Raw genomic sequence first — 22,167 nt, forward strand, 5'->3', positions numbered from 1 at the left:
GTCGGAAATCACTTAGTGTATGAAGGAACGGAATCGTCGATGCTACTGCATTGCTTCGTGACATCGAAGTAGGCCTAAGCTCACTTCTTGCTACCCACTACTTGAGAATCCTAAGCCTAATATGAGGGCTTTCACTACGTTCATGACCGTGGGTGCCCTTGTGTCACCAATTACGGCTGACTGGCAGTTTCGCTCGCGACCTGACCTCGCACCTCCGAGACTCAACATCACCATCCCGGCCGCGGACTCAGTGGAAAAGGGGTTCATCTTCGTCGCCCCCTATGCTGGCTTTGAAGAAGGCAACAGCGGACTGAACCAGCCGGGAGCTTACATCTTCCGAGATGACGGGGAACTCGTATGGTCTAGTATTGGCTACTATGCCGGCTGGCTTGCCAACTTTCGCCCTGATACTTGGAACGGGCAGCAATATCTTCGCGGTTTTCAAGGTCTCCTTGACGGGCACCATGGCCGCATGTTTGGATATCATACACTCCTAGGCTCTGATTACGAAGCTGCAAAGGTGGTGCGAGTTGGACCGCACCGACTAGTATCGGCCCATGAGTTTCGCTTGGTTGACGGAAAGACGGCTTTGGTAGAAACGCCTATTCCTAGGCCCGTTTCTCTGAAGCCTTGGGGAGGCAGCGAAGACCAGACATGGATCATCTCCGCCGGGTTCCAAGGTATGGTGCTCATGTGCTTCCAGACTCGATACTAGTGAAGATATCCGAAGCTGACTGAGGTGGTAGAGATTGACATTGAAACGGGTGAAATTATATTCGAATGGGAAAGTCTTGACCATGTAGACCCGAAGTGGGAGTCATTGGCCAGACAACATGCCTTTATGAGCCCGCTTATCTAAGACCTTATACAGATAGTGCATTCCCGCTCGATTTTGGCGAAGGCCTTCCAGGAGGCGGAAGAACCGAGGCTGATGGGTGGAACTACTTCCACGTCAACAGTGTTGATAAAGACGATGAGGGCAACTACCTCGTGTCAGCACGTAACACGGCGGCCGTTTTCAAGATCAACGGCACAAGTGGCGACATTATCTGGCAACTGGGAGGTTTCCACGGGGGGTGTCCTCCTTCGTACTTTCAAAGGAAGACGTTTTTAGCTACCAGCATCACGCACGTTTCCGCAGTCGTTCGGCTGATGGAAAGATCGAAATCATTTCGCTCTTTGACAACGGCACGCACTCCACATCAGTCAAGACGAATCCGTTTTCGCGCGGCCGCATCTACCAACTCAACCACACCGATGGCACAGCCAAGGCTCTAAAAACATACAACGCCCCGGATAGACTATCGGCTCACACTCAGGGAAACTTCCAAGTGCTTCCTAACGGTAATGCCTTCATCAACTGGGGCCAGGCGGGCGCAGTGACCGAGTACAGCAATGACGGTGACGTCTTGTTCCACGCCTACCTCGACTCAGCCCCCGAAGGCCATTTAGTCCAGAGTTATCGTGTTTCCGTTTCAACTGGACGGGAACGCCCACAGAGGAGCCGGCCATAGTTGCTTTCAGTGGAAAGGACTCTGTCATCGACGTGTACGTTTCGTGGAATGGAGGTACCGAAGCAGCATCATGGCGCTTCTCCTCTACGAGTGCAGTAGAGGCGGATGCCCGTCTACTGGGTGAGATCAAAAGAGACGGCTTTGAGACGCATTTTACGTTTTCAGGAAGGGTCAATGAAGACAACTCATTGGTTTTCGCCCAAGCTGTCAGTGCCAGCGGCAAGATCCTGGGGCAGACTCGGGCAACGACGATCTCGAGGAACGAGTTATCGCCCCCTTCTACGTCGGTGCAATGGTCAGAGGAGCTTTGAACTTATCTCGATAGTGTCAACAATTTCCGAGCACAACTATGAAGGATTGAGAGCACATGCAGTTTTTAACGACAGAAACGACCAGTCTTGACGTTGACTGACAAGGGTTGTGGCGAAGAGGGTTCTAGAGATTTCATCCATGAGATCCCTCCAGGCTCATCATACTCTCTGCTACGGCAGAGAGCCAGTAGGAGGGAAGGACTGATCACTGATCAGATTTAGAAAACATGAAGATCTTATGAAATTTCTACTATCGATGGACTGAATGTCTTCAGGCCAAGGTATTGGCGGAAACAGCGTGTCCTGTCGGGAATTCAAGTGCAATCCGAGTCGATTGCGATATTCTTGGTGTTAATCATCTCTCATGCGTACGGGTGGGGTTGAGGATTTAATCCATGGACGTTGGAGTTGCGGCTCTACTGGGCGTGGTCATCGTACAGGAGCCAAGTCGAGATTCTAGCCAGATTCTCGTTAACATCAGGCCGTTCGGTCAACTCCCGACTACCAAGAGATCTTGGTATCTTGGATGTCTTGGCTTACCAAAACCAACCCTGTCCTCCCTCCAACTCAGTATCGTGAAAATACGGCCACACACTCCACAACAGGTTCACCACTTACGAGAGTTTCGATTTCATTTAGCGTCAGACCTAGTCACATTATCCGAATTCTCCCGAATTATCTTGGGGCCAAGGAAGCTCAGCCGGAGATCGGCTTACGTATGGTGCTTCCAGAGGCTTTTGTCTTGGTCCGTGGTTCTCCAAGTAATATGCATGCCCAGTGGCCAAGACTATTTCAGCTTCACCGCGGAGACTCCACCTTGATAAACTGCTGTTCCGCGAGGTCTTACGCCTCCCTCGGGACTCTCGTCGAAAGTAGTCCTTTGGTAGGCCTCCGGAACACAAATCTGGAGAGCACTGCCCAGTATTTTCGTTGAGGCGGGGCTGAGGGCAACTCCAGTCTGATCCCTGGATTCTTACCTGTGGCTTCTCTTGACCCGGGGGAGACCCGCCAGACATTGGCTTGTCTGGAGTATGGAGGCGGGGTCCGGGGAAGTTTCATTATGGAAGGCGGAGAAGCATGGGGAAGCGAAGCACAATAGGGAAAACAGTAGCATCCATTAGAACCAGATGATGGCAGCTCAAAGAGTACGAGTCTATCAGTAAGGGGTTCTTTCTCTAGTACATATAAAAGAAAGCACCTCCCATGCCTTTTCTTTCCTTAGATGCGACGCTTCAACCTTCTCTTGATACTGCCTACACTAGACAGCTTGCCTTCGTCAAAGCAATCCTAAGACATGGTCAACGAAGAGAAGCCCACGGCCCAGCCAGGCATCGGCACGGCTCCTTTCACTGGTACCAACAACACCACCGCGGATCATGTTACCAAGGACCCCTCTTTAATAGAGGCCAACGAGGCCAACGGCAAAGGGGATCTTCTTCCCACTCCTGAAGAGCAGATTGAGGCTCTTGGAATCGCTAACTGGCGTGATCTCGAGAAGCAGCTCGTCAAGCGACTTGACATGACTCTCATGCCGTGCTTATGGGTACTCTACTTGTTCAACTATCTGGACCGAGCGTCTATCGCGTAAGTTCCAACATAAATGAGACGAGATAGGCCTAGCCTTGTCCATGCTGACTGAAATTGACTGCCTCAGACAAGCTCGCCTCAGTAGCCTGGACGAAGATCTCAACCTTGAAGGTTATCAGTACGGAACTGCTGTTTCAATCCTCAGTGTTGGGTAAGCGAATGAACAAAACCTTCGTCCCTTGGTGTTATTCAGCTTCTGAACCGAGAAACAGATATGTCCTTGGTCAAATTCCGTCCAACATGATTATTGGAAAAGTCCGACCTAGTCTTTATCTTTGCTTAATGGCCTTGGTTTGGTCTAGCGTCTCGGCAGCAACATGTGGTGTCAAGAATTACCAAGGCCTCATCGCCGTCAGATTCTTCCTCGGCGTGGTTGAAGCACCGTTATTCCCAGGGGTAAGTCCTCACTCGACATTTTTGCACTTCTATCCTTCGAGCATGCTTCTGATACTTTCTAGGCGATCTACGTCATGTCTTGTTGGTACACGCGTAAGGAGATGGCGTTACGTTGCGCACTGCTGTACACTGGCCAAACTCTGGCTTTTTGTACTGCCGGCCTCATTGCAGCGGCTGTGTTTGGTACCTTGGAAGGCAAATACGGCTTAGCAGGCTGGCAGTGGCTGTTCATCGTTTTGGCGTCAACCGGCGCAGGACTTGCCATGATCGCCCTCTTTATCCTTCCAGACTATCCCGATTCGACTACCGGCAGTGCTCGCTGGTCCATGACGGAGGACATGCGGAAGGTGGCTGCTGCTCGCATTCTGGCCGATCGCGTGTCAACTTCGGAAGCTAAAGCTGGTGTCTGGGCTGGGCTGAAGATGAGCATCTTCGACTACAAGATGTGGCTGCTTGTCGGCATGAATATCGGAATCTCAGCTGCCTATGGATTCTCGAACTTCTTCCCGTCCATTGTCCGGGGGTTCGGCTACAACAACACCATCACTCTTGTCCTGACCGCGCCACCTTATATCTTTGCGGCTCTTGGTTCTCTCGTGAACGCATGGCACTCTGATCGGCAGAAGGAGCGCGGTTACCATTTCGCTGGTCCCATAGCTTTCGGGTGCATTGGCTACATCATCTGCCTGGCTACTGAGAGCAAGACAGCACGGTACGCTGCTTCTTTTGTGTATGTTGGGGGGATGTACTTTGCAAACCCCCTCATTTCAACCTGGACATCCAACACTATGGGTAGGACACCGGAGAAGCGCGCCATCTCTGTCGCACTTGTCAACGTGCTTGGCCAGATTGGGAATCTGATTGCTCCCTACTTCTTCGTTGACTCTGATGAGCCACGCTATCGGCTTGCCTTCATTATGATGATGGTCATGGGCCTGATTGCATGCGCAAGTGCCATAGGCCTGAAGTTCTACCTCTATAAGGCAAATCAGAGATTGTACCGGGAGGCCGTTCGCAACGGCAGCGTGTATAATCCTTATGTCATGTAAAGTTATGTCGTAGGGTATATATGGCGTTAATTGCTGCCCGCAAAAACGGCGTCGTTTTTGCGACAAGTTACGACTTGGCTACCATTGCACTTGAAGATAACCGGTAGAGTTCAGCTGCGCCATCTCTATCTGGGATGGCGCCGGACAATGCAGTTGGGATTCTTCACAAGGATGGAACTGCTCATAGGTCAATTGCTGACAGCAAGAAATATGAATAAGTGACTGGCAAATCTTCTCGCTCCTTTTCCTCTTTTATTTGTCTTAAGCCGAGTTACGAACAGTGATTGCTAGTGTCTGTCCTTACACCGGACCAGTAAAGGCACCTTCTGCCAGATGATGTATATCCTTTGTCTCGACGTCCATTCCTTTGACTCGTCCATCAACTCAAGATCGAAGTTCCAAACTAACTTGGCCAAGATGATGCGTAGTTCTGCATAGGCCATGCTAAGAAACGTGGTTAGACAGGACTACTTTAGATGGAGTACCTGCACCTACCTCTTGCCTATACAGTTCCTAGGGCCATAAGAAAAAGGCTGACTTGCAGACTTATCGTCATTGGCAAAAGAAAAGTCATTGCTGTTGTCTAACCAACGTTCTGGGATGAAATTCCTAGGGTCAGTCCAATTTTGCTCCGACTGACCAGCGGAAAGCTGATGAACGCCGACCGCCGTCTACAACATCGAAAAGTTAGCATCTTGCTTGTGTCATCAGGAATGGACTTTCATCCGAGGCTGGCACTCACGCCTCCAGGCACCCATCTCCCATCAATTTCTTCACCCACCCCAGGCACAAATCTTGGCAGAGTACTCGGGCTTGGGGGATACATCCTCAGCCCTTCTTCGATGACTGCCTTGAGATACTTCAACTCCCCTGTCGATGCCATTGATATGTCATCTTCGGTCTGAAATGCAGTTCTGATCTCTTCCGATAGCGCGATGTACGTCTTCAGGTTGCTGCACAAGTAGAAGGTGATGCCAGAAAGTGCAGTAGCCGTAGTGCCGCTGCCTGCTACCATGAAAGCAGACGCCATCCTGACCAAATCGGCATTGCTGAGGTCGGCTTGCGGATTTTCCAAGATGTAGCTCATGAAATCCTTTTTGCTATCGGTTTCTTGGAGTCGGCGTTTGACCTTCCCTGCAGTCAACTCGCCATGTCTCTTGAGTGCCAGTTTCTGGGCCTTCGGGGCGAGCCACTCTAACCAGGCCTCAAGCCCATAATATATGGCAAATTGATATCGAACAATTCCTTGCGCTCGAGCACCAATGACTTGCAACCAAGGTTGAGATGCGTCGTCTAGGCATCCAGCCGCCTGGCCAAACGCCAGGTCACTAATGATGTCAAAGGCAGCAAGACTAAACCATTTGACCATGTCCTGGGGAGCTCCGGTTTTGCTGGAGGATCGCAGCTGTTTCATCAATTTCTCGGCATAAAGCTGAAGGATGTCTTCCTGCTCTCTCAGTGCCCGGTCGCTGAAGGCCGGCAAGACTGCCTTTCGGAGTCGAGAGTGGGGTCCCTGGTCGGCTGTCACGATGCCGCCATTCCGAACCGCTGGGTTAGTTACACTAGGTCCAGCGATCCCCCGTCCGTCAAAACATTTCGGAAACTCCGGTGATCTCTGACCATAGATCTTCTTCCAGGCCGTAGAGCTCGTATAGGATAACTCATCAGGTGCAATTCTGACAACTGGTCCATACTTTTCGTGGAGCTCACGGATTTTCCAGGCGAGGTTGCCTTGAAGGTTGACAGTGTTCCACGGCAGTCGAGAAGCTGCCCAGAGTCGAGGTCCAGGATAGCGGCTTAGAGGATGGAAGTAAACATTGTAAATGGTGCGAGATACAACGAAAGCAGAAAACTTCAAATCGTTAGCTACAGCCAAGAACCATCAGAAGAAGCCTACATTAACTCACACAAAAGCTGACAAGAAATAGCACTAGCCCAAGATGGGATGCGCAGAGCGCATTGAACCCCAGAATGAAGTGCATGAAGCCTGTCTCTTGGAAGAGTCCGGTCTCTTGGAAGAAAGGTTTTGCCCGCTGCTGAGAGCCAATGTCAACTGACAGTGAATACACAGGTCTCTTGGCGTTGCCAAAGCTTACGGCACAGGAATGCTTTTTATTCTCACCACCAAAGAGTTCACATGGCGCATCGCGAGTCAGGAATCGCGTTGAGATCAACGAACAGAGGGGCTGCTTTCAAAACGTGGGTATCTTCCAGGCTTTGATTCACTGCATAAACCATAACCATCCCTGCAGCGGGACCGCTACAAATGGTCGTACCGGGGGTTGGTGGCGGACACACAACGACCTCAAGTTGCATCAAATCTAACAATTATCTCAGTCTATGGGTATCATTTCTCCTCATCTTCCTCAAAGAAGTGCACGACTGATGGTGCGAAAGTGGCGTTGCCATTCACGTTTCCTCCGTACTGCAAATATCCAGCCGCATCAACAGCAGGAATGGCCGTAATGTCTAGGTAATCTCCCATGACCCAAACACTTTGCATGCCCATCACCAAGTGTTGCAAAATGTGGCAGTGGATCTAGACTCTGGTCAGCTCATGTCTTTCTTGCCTTGTGGAAATGAAGCAAACCTACCATCCATACACCTGCGTCTTCCACGCGCAGACGCCAGCCTCTCCACCCGGAAACCTCGCCGGACTTTGTTTTCTCACTATATCGGTAAAGATTTGTTGTGTCTCGCTTGACTGGATTGTAGTTCTTCAGCCGCTCCTCGTTTTCGGTGCAGTTGTACGTTCCATTTCCACTGCCGATATCCCAATAGTGGCCGCCATGAGCGTGGAAGGGATGGAAATCGAGGCCACCATTGCCATTGACGAGAGATCCAGTATTGTGCCAGATGATTTCGAGAACCTTGTAGTCATGTTAACTCGTTATCCTCTTAGTTGATGCGATAAAGAATTAGCAATTACTTACCTCGCCCATCTTTGCCGGCCATGTCAACGTAGTTGGATCCCATCCGTTGTTGTTCATGGCTGCTGTGTAGTTCGGAATAGCAGACGGCCCATTCTCGTAGATGTTGATCAAGTAGGGTTGATCTCCCGCATAGGGTGTCGAAGTCTCGTTCCACTGCAACCCGTTGAGCTGCCAAATGGTAGTTTGAGTCGCCAGTTGACGATTGTCGATGTGGATGCGTCGAGTCACTTCGCTAGCCTGGGGGAAGTTGTTGGGTACCAAAGGTTCTAGTGCATACTCTGCCCATTCATACGTCTTATTCGAAAGCGTCAAAGGAGGAGTAACTGGCGCCGTGGTGATCTGAGGCTGTGCCTTGGAGTATCGTAGCACACCGTAGCCCTGATACACCTTCGGACGGTCTTTGGTCTCCAACTGGATCAGGTAGTCGGTTTTCCCGTTCAGCTCTGCTTCACTCTTGGCCTTGAAGATGACGTCAAAGCGTTGGCCCGAGCTCAACTGCATGAACTTCTCGGTGTGAGGCTTGGTATAATGACCATCTGCTTCGATGATGGTGAAGTTGTCATGATCCACTATGCCAACTTGTACCATAGACAAGGCCGTGGCACCAATGAAGCGCATGCGGTAGGTCTTCCCAGGTTCGACGTCGATAACTGGCAACTTGCAGTTCCCATTTCCAGCTGTTTCACCGACAGAGACTCCAACGCCATTGATGAGGACCGCATTGGTTTCACCAGACCAGGTAAAAGGCGTCGCTACCAATCCCTTCTCGATGTCGGTATCCGTTTTGCTGAAATAATCGGTAAGGAAGACAATCCTCTCCTCGTCGTACGCGTAGGGGGGCTCGGCCTTGTCCTCGACGATCAATGGACCAGAAGCTGTCGTTGCCTGGAAGCCGACATGGGAGTGGTAGACGTAGGTGCCCGATTCGGATCGCAGGGGGTAGACCTCGTAGTCAAAGAAGTGGTCAGGTGGAATGGGCCACTGGGTGGCCGATGGGCTGCCATCAGAGAAAGGTGCCATGCGCATACTCAGACCGTGCCAGTGGATGGTGGCATTGTGGTCTGGCATATCATTGTAAACTCTGATCCAACTTCTTCGCCCAGGCTTCAGTCTGAGCGTTGGCCCGAATAGTGTGCCATTGATCAGAGCTGACATTCTTGTCTGACAACCGATTGAAACGTTTTCGTAGGTCATCTTCAACACAAAGTCCGGCGTAAAGCTGGCACCATGCTCATGTCGACCTCCATAGTGGCCCGGGGGCCCGTGATCCGATTTGCGCGGGCCCCAACCAGAGACCTGCGTAAGCAGGGCAAAGAAACAAAGTACCGAAACGAACGACTGCATCATGGTCAATGAACGCACAGAGGAAGGGAGAGCGTGTGGGATCCGGATACAACGAACGGAATATGGCCAAGGACCTTACTTTAGATGTAGAGACGCTCACGAACCCCTCACTCGGCGCCATGTCTCACAGCAAAGATGAGGGAATGCCATCATTGGATTAGCCTTCCGCGCTACTCATTCCAGTATCACCGCAGACATTCGTAGCCCCTCTTCGTTCATTTCACTAATAAAGTTACCGTTGGGCGCACCCGCCGAAGCGTTAGCTGCGTTCCTCGCCGGCGGTGCACGCACACGTTGTCGGCACTGCAGGTCGAGCGGCCCTGTGCCGGTTTAGCCCCGCGATGCAAACCTAAAATATGATTGTTTCCAATCGGAAATCCCAAGCGTGCTGCGAATGCGAGGAGAGTGGGCTTGCGTAGCGTTATTGGCTTTAAAATAGCCTTTGGCTGATCCTGTCGTAGGGTATATCCCATCGAGTGCGGATTAATGTCAAAAACGCCAAGGGCGGGGCAGAGCCAATATGGGGCTTGCGAGGCCACTGGAGTCAACCAATGAATAACTAGGATTTCCAGTACCTCTATTCCCTATTGATTTTGGGTATGCCAGAGGTACCAGCAATCCCCCCTGGTACATAAAGCTACGTTGCAATCTAAGTAGCCTTTCCGAGTGAACCTACGTTGCCGCTTGAGGCTATTCCTAGTTGTATTACTAAGAGCCTGGCGAGATCTTAGTGCTGCCGTATTACTATAATAGGAACATGGCTAATAAGCCTTCCTAGACCCCTGACGATGCTGCTGCCAGGGAATAGAAGTATTCTTCTTATCTGAAGCCCGCTGAGACCGTGAATATTTTCGACCTCCTGCTAATGGTCCAAACTGCTGAATAAGCTGGGATGTAAGTAGTTGCCGCTATTGGTAATAGGTCTTAACCTTTTGCCACTCAGGCTTTCCCCAGAACTGTAGAAAGAAGCTATTCACAATAATTACCTTCCGGCGTGGTGTAGTGGCATACACCTGGCAAGGCCTCTGGAGCCCAGAGGTCGCTGGTTCGATTCCAGCCGCCGGCAACTGCTTTAACTACCTGTGGGAAGGGTAGGGCAGAGCCCAATGCGGGGCCTAGGACCCTTTCCGGGCCCTCGCCAGGGTTTTCTCATATCCACACCCTCCGACCAAGAAAAAGTGGATATGCGGCGAGTACACGTCGTCAACCAAGTACTGGGGCAGGAATGGTCTTGTACAAATCAGAACATGTACGAGGGGCCTGTTTCGGCAGGCCGCCCTCTCCAGACATATCCGGCCTTAAGCCGCAAAATTCAAGAATGGAACTGGGGCACCAGTGGGAACCAGGGACAGATAGAACGCATAGTAGCCATAAGGCACGATTTGGAGGACGATTTGAACTGTATCTAGCAATAGTTATAGGGCAACGGCTCTCCACGCCATATACCCTTCGGGAGGTCAGCCGCAAGGGCGGCTGCGCCCTTGCCGCCACGGCGTTAAATATAACACACACACACACACACACAATAATTACTTCTAGCAGGAAGTTCCAAGCAAGTGCCTGCCAGCCTCCTCGACGAATAGGGTGACTAGATTGATAACAGGACCTCATCTGGTCACTAATATCAACCCCATTCATCTTATGATTATACTCATCAATTGCCTTAGGTACTGGGAGGTTCTTGCGGACGTATGGGCCAAAGACTTGCCGGGCAGCCCGCTTGCTTGCAGAGTTTCCAGCCGGCCGGCGCGGGAGACGGGTAACCTCCTGGCCGTCTCGGAAGACAGTTGTCATAAAGAGGACAAGAGCATTATCCTTCCAGGTGAATTGGTTAACCTAAAAATAGATATACTAGTCAGTATAGAGATTTCTATAGAAAGTAATTTATAATATCATACCTCCCCATCTAAGGTAGGGATACAATGGGTCTGCCCCCAAGAGATACCTTGACCTTCTGCTTCCTCCTCGGTGACAAGGATCTTATCTGTCCCACTGTCTTTCCGGCAGGTTCCAGAAGCTCCGACTTGCTGCTTCCGGAGGGCCCGAAGAAGCCGTACAGACGCGAAGAGTTTATCTAGAAACACATGGTAGACTGCAGCTGGAAGTAAGGTAATAAGTGTTGTTACAACACGCTGCGTTGGTGTCAATGGGACTGTGATAGCTACTCCAGCCTGACTATCTGCTGGCCGGGCTTGAGGGACTAGTCCGTACGGGCCCTTGCCGTGTACATGCCAGAGCCATCGTAGACAGTAGCCTGATTGGGCAAGAATCCAGACCTTGAAGCCAGTTAGGGTCGGCTTTGTTGGTATTGTTGTCGTCTCTAGGGACCGGCCTGTAAACCAGACCATAGCCTCATCAACAGTAAGGTCAGAGCCGGCTATATAGAAGGAATCTCCAGTATCTTGAATATAGGCTGACCAATCGTTAACCTTCCGGTATATATCCGGCATCCCGGCTTAGGCTTGGTGTTAACCTGACTGGCTAGGCTGGAAATCAGAGGTATTAAAGATGCGTAGCTGCCGGAGTAGACTTTGGAAGCGGTCCCGGGAGATAAACCGGGTAAATAGATGGATAGGATCCTCCTTTTGCTGTTGAGTTGACCAGTATCTTGATATTTGAGATTCATTATGAATCCCCATATAAAGTAGGATTCCTAAGAAGAGGTAAATCTCTTCTACAGAGGTCTTTCTCCACTCATACACTCTTGACCGTTTAGCCCGGGGGCCTTCCTTAGATAACGGCGCCGTATTCGTCCATTACGCCCACTGCTCAACAAGGTCCCGGGGGACATACTGGAGAAATAGGTCAAGCGGGGCTGCCGGTAGGTCCCGTATCCCTCGGCCCCGGGCGGGTACGTCAAAGGGTCTGAAGGTGCCCGGCCGCCCGCGTTCAACGACCAGGGGTTCGTGGGGCCGGGGGTTCGTGGGGCCGGACTGTGCTATTATCGCACCGCTCCGGCGTACAATCGGCAGTACAAGCGACGGCGAGGTCTTCAGGAAGGAGCTCAACCATAATACAGCTCCGTACGGAAGCCCCGGAAGCCCCGGAAGCCCCGGAAGCCCCGGAGGCATCGGAATCGCTAGAAGACATCGCGGCATTAAACAAAATGATAATTTTAGTGGTAATAATAAGGAAGAAAACAAAGATTCAAATGATGTTTCGTCATGTACTCATTAAAGTGCGGAGTAAGAGTGGGTACAATAGTGGGTAGTTCTGGCCTTGGCGTTTTTGACGTTAATCCGCACTCGATGGGATATGGCGTTAATTGCTGCCCGTAATTAACGGCGTCGTTTTTGCGACAGATCCTTGTATAAGCCTGTTTCTTTGTTTGATGGTTGTTCCCGAAAGTCCGTCTCGAAGCTATGTTCTGCATTCGTCCACCTCGTGTCCGGAGTCCTCGGACTTGATGTCAAGGGTCTCTTGAGATCTGCGGGCGCTTATTAGATTAGCTTCCGCCCTAGCATGCGAGCTCACCTGCAACTGCACGCTAAAGAAATTCAACAAACTACGTAGTACTGTTAAAAGGTTTGATTTCGACTACGGCGTAGGCCGACCCCAGATTGGGTTTAAATGAAGAGTACCAAGAATCATATAACGTGGTTCATCAGTCAGCGACGAATATCAGTCAGCGACGAACTTTTTCCCAAATGCGGTTTGCATTAAACCACTCCAACCTTTGACGCGTAATAACTCCACAACCATTATGCCAATTTACACACAAGAAGACAAGATACTTCTAGCCATCGAGACTATCCGATCAGCCCGCGCCGCCGGCCAAAAACTACGTGTGTTGCGTGCTGCGAAGACTTACGGTGTCCCCGAAAGTTCCGTACGCTATAGAATGAACGATCGACCCCGACGCGAACGTGCCTAACCCTAACGATATAAACTTGATGCGTTCGAAGAGAAAGCGCCTCTCCAATACGTTATTGAGCAGGATCAAAGAAGGTTTCCCTTGCGTCTCGCTGGTGTGGAAGATATGGCCAATCTCTTGCTACGAGCGCGTAATGGCAAGCCTGTTGGCAAGCGATGGGCCAGGCGGTTTGTGGACTCGCAGCCTGCTCTGAAAACCAAGTTTAATCGTCCATACGATTATCAAAGGGCTCTTCAAGAAGATCCTGAGGTTATATCAAAGTGGTTTGTGTTATTACGCAATATAATGGCCAAGTATGGTATCCAAGAGGGGGACCTATATAATTTCGACGAAACTGGCTTTATGATGGGCATGATCACCGCGTCAATAGTAGTAACACGCGCTGATCGACGCGGCAAAGCAAAGTCTGTCCAGCCTGGCAACCGTGAATGGGCTACAGTTATTGTATGTATCAATTCGGGCGGGTGGTGCATCCCTCCGTTCGTGATTGTCAAAGGCGCATATCACCTTGCTAGTTGGACCACGGAGTCAGGTTTTCCTAGCGACTGGGTTATCAAACCTACCAATAATGGATGGACGGATAATCAGACGGGTCTTGACTGGATTAAACACTTCGAGAAACATACTAAGAACCAAACGAAGGGCGTCTACCGGATGCTTATTATCGACGGCCACGAGAGCCATTTATCGGCCGAATTCGACAATTACTACAAGTAGAACAATATTACAACCGTCAGTATGCCTGCACATTCGTCACATCTACTACAGCCATTAGATATTGCCCTTTATTCGCCTTTAAAATGCGCATATGGTGATGAAATCAACCTATTCATCAAAGCCTCCATAAACCACATCACCAAGTCGGAGTTCTTTATTGCCTTCTACCAGGCCCATAACAAAGTTTTTAATGAAGAAAACATTAGGGCTGCTTTTCAAGGCGCTGGAATTTCACCATGGAGCCCAGAGCATGTCATTGAAAAGCTTGATGTACGTTTACGGACGCCTACACCTCCTGTGGCCAACCCTTCAACACCACCACCTTGGTAGTCGCAAACGCCCTCTAACCCACAACAAACCGTCTCGCAGTCCAATTTTATCAAAATTCGGATCACTGCTTATTAAGGAAGCTCACCAACGCCAATTATTGCTGCAGTTGAGTAATTATCAAAGGGTGCGCAGGCAATGGCGTACTCAATCACTCTTTTGACTGATCGGCTTTGTACCCTTGAGGATGCGAATGTTGCACTTGGTAAGCGCCGGAGGGCTAAAAGGACGCGGGTCCAGCTTGGAGGGGCGCTTAGTATAGAGGAATCTCAGGGTTTGCTTGAAGGGAAACAAAAAGGGAAACGTCCAGCACCTCAAGAGGATGAGGAGGGGGGTCCATCAAAGAGAGCCCAGCCAGCTCGGAGACGCTGTGGTGTGTGTGGCGAGACCGGTCATAATGCGGGAACCTTTTCTAAGGATACGGAATTGTCAAATGATTCGAGTAGTAATGAGGAATAGTTAATTCAATGTGTTGTGGTTGTGCAATAGTAAATACCATTACGTGCATGGGAAAAAGTTCGTCGCTGACTGATGAACCACGTTATCAAGAGTCATGGCCGTCTGCTAACCTTTGTCATATCTTGACCAAATTTGATGATCATGTTGGACTCATCGCGTTCGCCGACACTGTAGGAGCACTTAGCGCCTCTCAGTCTCGGAATGAGGTGGATGAAGAGTATGTATGCAGTTGTCCCTACTTTCATCTGACTCGAGCAAACGCGGGGACTCCAACAATATGACAAACTACTCGGAACTAACCTGACCTGATGCGGTAGGTCTAATCGAGGACCTTGGGAAACGGCGTTCAATGAGAAACAGCTTGGATGAGCCGAGCGACAGACTAGGATTCATCGTCTATAAACTGATTGGTACCATGCAATGTTTTCCACCTTCCTTGACGATGGGGGGGGACTTGACGTGTAGGAAGACACTATTCAAGGACCATTACAGCCTGGCGGTTCTTACGCTAATTTATATTAGAAAACAATCAGGATTTCATATTGAGCGCATACATGCAGAGCCGTGAGTCTCCCTTTGATACTAGTACTTAGCCTTTGAAGCCAGGATACCGATTGACGAGACGGAATGACAGCATGAAACCATTCTTGATAATACAACAGGGATGCCTCGATCGCACTAATACTTCCTAAGTCTCCGGCTTTTGAATCAGCAGTGGGCACTGAAAATCTACGCAAAGGAAAGCCCGAGCCTTATCGGTGCAGAAGTGGTGTCACATAGCAGCCAGCCAGCCAGCCAGCTATCAGAAGTTCCTACGCTTACAGACTGAGGGTATCATTCCAGTCCACAATTCGATGCAATATGCGTTAGTTTTTTTTTCTGAGTCAAGCTCACCTAGTTGGGGCTTGGAGGACCCAGCATGCCTGGTCACGCTGGTATCCTTGTCGAAAGGACTGTACTAGTAGAGCAGAACGCGAATGGTACGCACTCGGACCTAGAGCCGTACAACATGAAATCCATAGTAGCCCATCCATACGGATAGTTTTACAAATGTCCATGTGGCTAAGATTTCTGGCTGATGTCTCTCCAGGAGCACGCATGGTTTGAGTAAAGGCGAGGCCAATGAAAATACTCTCAAACCTGATAACGTCCAGAGATACTTACCAAGTGTGAGCCTCATTACGTACTTACGTGCCTATAATAAATCAAAACACCAATACTCTCAAAAGACGACCTGACGGATTCAGTCCCGGAGTCTTTTAGCCATCTACTAATACTTGACATATCAGACCTTACCTTAGTCTATGACAATAAATGTGCAGACGCAATTATGAGCACGTGCACTAAAATGATATCCCAAAATATGTCGGCATCGCGTTCACACTGCCACCCTCTCAAATGTAGATCAGCCTGCTCAAGTTGTTAAAACAGTGAACGGCATCTTTGTACGTAAGTTATAAGGTAGTTTGAACGCCTGGAGTATCACAGTCTGATACACAAGTAGCATGGTTGCAAGCCTGCTTCAAAGCGATGACAGAACTTTGAAGGTATTTCCAAAGAGAAGTTCATACAATTAGGACGAATTAGTACTCTTTTTCCAGTTAGCCTAACGTGAATGATAAGCGAGTGAGACAGACAAGCGAGTGAGACACAAAACTGCGCCGATGATGCTTCAACACAAATGGAGACGTTTCTTCCACAACACATCATGGCATCCAGAAGTAATGAGTCAGGCATACAGCTGGCCCTTCAAGCTATCAGAATCAATCCAGAGCTTAGTGCACGGGCTGCAGCTACGATCTACTCGGTCAGCCATGCAACATTGAGTCGACGATTGAAGGGCTCTACATCTCGAAGCGACAGGATACCGAACTCGAGGAATCTTACTTTGCTAGAAGAGCAGACGTTAGTTGATCACATTCTCGATCTAGGTGCCCGATCATTCCCTCCCCGGATCCGTGGTGTGGAAGAAATGGCTGATCGACTGCTTGCTGATCGCGACGCGCCTCCGGTTGGGAAGCGCTGGGCCTTAAACTTCGTCAAACGACAACCACAATTGCGGACGCGGTTTTTTCGGAGGTACGACTACAAGAGGGCCCAATGCGAGGATGCAGAGGCTATTCGCGGCTGGTTCGCTCTTGTGAAGAACACAATCGCGAAGTATAGTATCGATGAGTTTGATATCTACAACTTTGATGAGACTGGCTTTATGATGGGCCAGATTGCATCTGGCATGGTTGTCACAAGTACTGAAAGGCGTTCAAACACAAAAATGGCGCAGCCTGGTAATCGAGAATGGGTTACAGTGATTCAAGCCATCAACTCGCAAGGCTATAACGTCCCGCCGTACATCATCGTTGCAGGCCAATATCACCTCTCAACCTGGTATACAGAGTCAGGTTTCCCGGACGACTGGGTCATTGCGACGTCAGAAAACGGATGGACAACAAATGAAAGAGGCCTAGATTGGATCCAGCACTATGATCGTCATACGAAACCACGTTTGAGAGGCCAATATCGCCTCCTCGTCGTCGACGGGCACGAAAGTCACCACTCAACAGACTTTGAGCTATATTGCAAGGCAAACAAGATCGTTACACTTTGTATGCCGCCTCATTCGTCTCATCTACTCCAGCCCCTTGACGTTGGGTGCTTTGGTCCGCTAAAGACGGCGTATGGGCAACAAATTGAGGATAAGATGCGGCGGGGCGTAACCCACATCTCAAAGGAGGACTTCTTTCCTGCATATCGCAGCGCATTTAGTCAAGCGATGACTGAAAAAAACATCCAAGGGGGTTTTAGAGGAGCTGGGCTTGTTCCTCTGAGTGCAGAAAGCGTCCTATCAAAGCTGGATATCCGGCTACACACTCCAACGCCTCCAGCATCACTACCACAGACACCTCCGCCTTGGGTTTCAAGGACACCAAACAACCCAGTAGAGGCAAGCTCTCAATCCAACTTTATTAAGAGTCGGATCACTCGTCACCAAAGCAGCTCCCCAACCTCTATTTGCGAGGCTGTTGAACGACTTTCTAAAGGTACAAGAGGCATCATGCACCAAGTAGCCTTACTTAGATCTGAGGTACAGATTCTTAGAGACGAGAATAACCAACTCAGTCGACGACGGAGAACTAAGAAAACACGCCTACAACATGGAGGAAGTCTTACTGTAGCTGACGCAGCAGATATACAGTCACAGAAAGATGTGACTGCGCAGGTTCAGGAGGAAATGCGTCGTACTAGTGGTCGCAAACTGAGGGCCGAGACAGGTCAGCGACGGTGTGGCGTTTGTGGTCACCCGGGACACAATTCACGAACGTGCCAGTTTATTGAAGAGATGTCTGAAGATGAGGATTATGAGTAGTTTGAATTGAATTGATGCTGTTGATGTTGATATGGAAGCCAGTTTATCTCATCGGCGCAGTTTTGTGTCTCACTCACTTGTCTGTCTCACTCGCTTATCATTCACGTTAGGCATTGCAAGGCAGTGAAGATTCGGAACCCCAAATCTCTTCAGGAAATAACCGGGCTGTTTGGCAGCCGTTTAGTAATAAGAAATTGTGTCGTTCAAGCGCTCGCTATTCGCGTTTGGTGATTAGTCCGAGAACGCGACGTTAGCGCCTCGCCAACTCGCCATTCGGGATGAATTCTGCGCAAAGATGCAGAGACCCGCTGTATTTGCCGTTCTAGCGAACATCATAGTGCTCCCAGTGTCAAGGGACAGTCTCAACAAGTGTGCCTGGTATAGCTAACAAGCAATGGTAAGGTAGTGTTGATTTTGAGATGCGGGAGCAGCCGCATCACTAGCGAGAACCTTGTCAATGCGGCATGGCATCAATGCAAGTAAGGCATTCGAACAGCAGTATCAAAGATCTAAGTGACGTATCACGTACGGCTACTCACGGCGCCGTTCGTAACACCGAGTCGCCTAGGAAGCTCAGAGTATTCCGAGTGCATGCCCGACAGATCACCAGTGCCAAGATCTTAGCCTTTATTTCCAAGATGAACCACTAGTTTCTGTAAGCACTATCGTCTTCGGCCTTGCCCAGCGATACGCAAGCTTTGGCACCCAGGTAATATGTGCAAGTTAAGTAGATACCAATACCTCAAACAGCGACCCAATTGGATTTGCAATCAGTCGTAAGCACTGCGAGGCTCGTGATTGGGTGCTTGAATGCGCAATTGCGATGTCAAGACGCAAAGACTTCCCCCGATTCCACTGTGCTTGCACTTCAGGACGAGGGTCTCTGTTGGAACAGCAAAGGCTGATAAGGAGTAATAGGCAGGTACCATGGGCTGGCTGGCACCTGCCCTGGGCGAAGTGGGACAACTGGCTTAGTCATCACGGCCGGATAAAGGTGGGGCAACCACTCAGGCCGTCACTACCTACTTCGACCGACTCCTGCCTACAATGTAAGAACAACAACAAGAAGAACAAGCAATAGGATCACCAACAGACGAGTGACAGTCTCAGTCGGGGGAACACGCCTTCGATCATGAGCAGTCACGCCGTGTCTCTGAATGATCGCCAAGCCTAGTCAGCAATTGTATCCGTACGTGCTTTCAACAGCCAACCAGATTCATCAATGACTGTCAAATCCGTCCCCACGCGTCACGGATGGTCCATATTTGATACCACAAGATGCATGGTTTCCATTCATGCTTCATAAGCAAAGAGTGACACCGCGAACTATCATAGACTGATGAACAGTATTTATGTGAAGCCTGAGACCTATCTACTCCTTGTGGCAGGATCTTTCCATGATCAAGTGCTCAATCACATTTTACACGATGACCGTAAACAAAGCAAAAGTCACCGAACATGAATCAGGACGCAGTCCGCTCATTCTCATGGTGGCCTTCCCTGGGGAAGGTCATACCAACCCCCTGCTTGTCATCGCAGCATACCTCGCCAAGAAGGGTTACGAAGTTGTGTTTGTCACGACTGAGAACTTCCGTAACAAAGTCGAAGAAGCTGGAGCCGAATGGGTTCATACCGACAACCCTATGACCAACACAACCTTTCAAGCACTCCGCGAAGCAGCTTCTTTGCCAATTGGTCCGGAGAGGTTCGCTGCGCAGATCAAAGCTGTTTTCTTAGAGACACTTCCTCCACGAACACTGAAGATGGAAGAGGTTCTTGCCGAGTTGCAAGGACGTGATCCAGGCCGCCAGATCATTGTTGTCGAGGATGTCTTCAACTGGTCAATCTTTCCCTTCAGACACGGCCGTCCTCTACCTCAGGGCTTTGTTGCAGCGCCCAAGTCAATCGGCATTGGTGTTGCAGCATTTATGATGGAAAGTCAAGACATGGGACCGGTCTCACTCGGCTTGCCTGCGGATGCCACCAAATCAGGTCGTCAGCGGAACGCGGTTCTTCGACAACTGGTTGAAGAAGGCCCAATGAAAATTATGATCGATGCATGGCAGCAGGCCATGAAAGACACAGGGTGTACGACCATCCTAGAGACAAACATGTTCCGTTCATGCTATGCGGCGCATGACTACACATTGCAGCTTTGCTCTCCCAGCCTTGAATATGACCTTTCAGATTTGCCATCATCTGTGGAATTCGTAGGTGTTTTGCCTCGAAAGTCCGCAGCGCCAAGCTTTCAGTACCCTTCATGGTGGTTAGAGGTCGAGAGAGCTCAGAAAGACAACATATATCGGCATGTTGTCTTCGTCTCCCAGGGCACTGTCAATATGGATTACTCCGAACTCGTTCTTCCGACAATCGAAGCCTTTTCAAAGACTGAAGACACCCTTGTTGTTGCAACCTTAGGAGGTCGTGGTGCTCAACTTCCGCCTAACTTCACCGTTCCCTCCAACGCTAGGGTCGTGGACTACATGCCTTATGACACTGTGCTTGAGTACACCGATGTATTCATCTCCAACGGGGGATATGGTGCTCTGACACATGCTGTGAGAAATGGTGTGCCCATTGTCCTAGCGGGAGAAAGTGAAGAGAAGATTGAGGTCACTATGCGGGCGGTTTACGCGGGCCTAGGAGTCAGTCTTGCAACACAGAGGCCTTCGGCAGATCAAATCAGGATGGGCGTTGATCGAATATTCCAAGACACTAAGTTCAAAAAGGCAGCAATGAAACTGAAGCATGAGAATGACGGTATGGATGCATTGGCAGCAGTGGAAACAAAGGTTCGGGCACTCACATTGTAAGGCCCGAAGAACTCAACGGCTGTATAACAAGGCTTTCTGAGCGCTACGAATTAGAAAATAGATCCCCTCCACTCGATACCAATTATTATCCTTAAACTTGTCCTTTTTCCTCGATACCAGCCGTGTGCCTCCTATCATGTTAAGTTGACGATTTGATCGGCAGCCATCTCTTCTTCATTCATCGTGCCATCTAACAAAAGTAACACTTCCTGTCCAGGGGCCTACTTAGGTTGTCTAAGGTAGGTGCGTCCTTGAGAACTTTCCGAAATCCCACTTGTGCATGGGTCTTGATTTTAAACTAGATTGACTTGTTTTGAAATTTCTTGATTGTTTTTGTGCCATTGCTAGCTATGCTTATTCTACCAAGCTAACGCTGCCTTGCAAAGTATTCTGAGCACCGCGCAAGCCTTGTCACTCATCCTTCTGTGGCATTGACCAATGCGGTATGATTGCTTTGAGTGCAAGGCCATATTGACACGGGTCAGACTCAATACTAGCGCAAGTTGTTACTATTGTATAAGAATTAGTTTCTGTTGGCGTTGCATTTCGTTGTGTAGACTCACGATGCGACTGACGGACGCGTGACCGAGCGTGATTCTGAATTTATCCCGCTTCAACTGCATCATGGTCAGTGTTTTCACGGCAGGTGAATGAATAAAGCAGGGGATAAAAGATTTACCTGCACCGAATACTGTCCAGGATAATTCGTGTCCAGGTATTCCTTAAGCTGGCTAGAGCTGACTTGGGATGCAGAAATTATGGCATTCCGGGTGCCATCCTGATTACTCTGCCATTGAACCTTGCCGGAAGGTGTATGACTTTGCTGCCAGGCCATGACCCTAAGTCAAAATTTGAGGTACGAAATCGAAAAGGTAATTATCCGTGGGACTGAAAGGTCGCGGTGGGAAAAGCAGGCAACCAGACGCCTTACGTTACAGTTGTCGGAGGCGAAACTCCTATTTCAACCTGGAAATGTCCCGCAAAAACAAATCGGCCGGGTGATCAAAGTGGCGAAGGTCGGCACATTGCTACCAATGAAAATAATGATTAGTCTCCTAATTGACAGGTCAAAAGTCGTTCCGCAACCTGCTCATCGAGGATCTACTTCACTTATGAGGTTGTGTGATTTTCGAGCCCGGTTTGCCCTAGACCGCCATATCAACAATGTCTCTCACCGGTCATATTTTCCTCTCGAGGTTCCGGCCATCGTCGGAGGCAGCCTTGGCTTGTTGATTGGATAGAGGGGGCAAGGATTCAGGCGCACCACATGGCGACCCAGCCCCCTTTGGAGGCTTTGCCGGATGAGCCGCAGTAGCTCTGCGTTGTCAGCGCATATTATCGGTTACACTGCAGGCAATAAAAGCAAGGTTTATAATCCCTTCTGAGTCCTGTGTCTTTCGTGCTGAGTGTGCTTCTTAAGCGCACTTGGGTCTGCCCGTAGCCAACTCGCCCTGATGTGGGCTGACTATCGCTGCTGCT

The 22,167-nt window shown here is 49.8% G+C and overlaps 6 protein-coding genes and 1 pseudogene across 7 annotated transcripts; 4 read left to right on the plus strand and 3 right to left on the minus strand.

The window, feature by feature from the left end:
* Positions 1–121: 121 nt before the first annotated feature.
* BDP81DRAFT_463445 (ASST-domain-containing protein) lies at positions 122–1,825 on the plus strand (the record flags this gene model as incomplete). Its single annotated transcript, XM_060594021.1, has 5 exons — positions 122–685; positions 731–810; positions 876–1,076; positions 1,115–1,464; positions 1,500–1,825. The coding sequence occupies 5 exons, from the start codon at positions 122–124 to the stop codon at positions 1,823–1,825; spliced, it is 1,521 nt and encodes a 506-aa protein (XP_060441830.1).
* Positions 1,826–3,119: 1,294 nt separating this feature from the next.
* BDP81DRAFT_495347 (major facilitator superfamily domain-containing protein) lies at positions 3,120–4,857 on the plus strand (the record flags this gene model as incomplete). Its single annotated transcript, XM_060595403.1, has 5 exons — positions 3,120–3,177; positions 3,229–3,409; positions 3,480–3,563; positions 3,625–3,808; positions 3,871–4,857. 5 exons carry the CDS (start codon positions 3,120–3,122, stop codon positions 4,855–4,857), a joined length of 1,494 nt encoding a protein of 497 aa, XP_060441831.1.
* A 219-nt stretch (positions 4,858–5,076) lies between these two features.
* Positions 5,077–5,623, minus strand: BDP81DRAFT_434459 (uncharacterized protein). Its single transcript, XM_060590966.1, has 3 exons — positions 5,600–5,623; positions 5,353–5,528; positions 5,077–5,301 (listed from the first exon to the last, which is right to left on the minus strand). Exon 3 carries the CDS (start codon positions 5,298–5,300, stop codon positions 5,145–5,147), a length of 156 nt encoding a protein of 51 aa, XP_060441832.1. The 5' UTR covers position 5,301; positions 5,353–5,528; positions 5,600–5,623; the 3' UTR covers positions 5,077–5,144.
* On the minus strand, positions 5,349–6,839 carry BDP81DRAFT_326921 (cytochrome P-450; the record flags this gene model as incomplete). Its single annotated transcript, XM_060585100.1, has 3 exons — positions 5,349–5,528; positions 5,600–6,723; positions 6,761–6,839. The coding sequence occupies 3 exons, from the start codon at positions 6,837–6,839 to the stop codon at positions 5,349–5,351; spliced, it is 1,383 nt and encodes a 460-aa protein (XP_060441833.1).
* A 365-nt stretch (positions 6,840–7,204) lies between these two features.
* BDP81DRAFT_326945 (L-ascorbate oxidase) lies at positions 7,205–9,134 on the minus strand (the record flags this gene model as incomplete). Its single annotated transcript, XM_060585103.1, has 3 exons — positions 7,205–7,396; positions 7,452–7,727; positions 7,791–9,134. 3 exons carry the CDS (start codon positions 9,132–9,134, stop codon positions 7,205–7,207), a joined length of 1,812 nt encoding a protein of 603 aa, XP_060441834.1.
* Positions 9,135–10,122: 988 nt separating this feature from the next.
* BDP81DRAFT_t256 lies at positions 10,123–10,200 on the plus strand (annotated as a pseudogene). The gene has a single exon. The product of its transcript is annotated as a tRNA-OTHER (tRNA).
* A 9,102-nt stretch (positions 10,201–19,302) lies between these two features.
* Positions 19,303–20,688, plus strand: BDP81DRAFT_452336 (uncharacterized protein; the record flags this gene model as incomplete). The annotated part of the gene is made up of 1 exon (XM_060592733.1): positions 19,303–20,688. One exon carries the CDS (start codon positions 19,303–19,305, stop codon positions 20,686–20,688), a length of 1,386 nt encoding a protein of 461 aa, XP_060441835.1.
* Positions 20,689–22,167: the final 1,479 nt, after the last annotated feature.

The sequence above is a fragment of the Colletotrichum phormii genome (genome assembly GCF_030913505.1).
Source record: "Colletotrichum phormii strain CBS 102054 chromosome Unknown BDP81scaffold_18, whole genome shotgun sequence".
Classification (NCBI taxonomy): Eukaryota; Fungi; Ascomycota; class Sordariomycetes; order Glomerellales; family Glomerellaceae; genus Colletotrichum; species Colletotrichum phormii.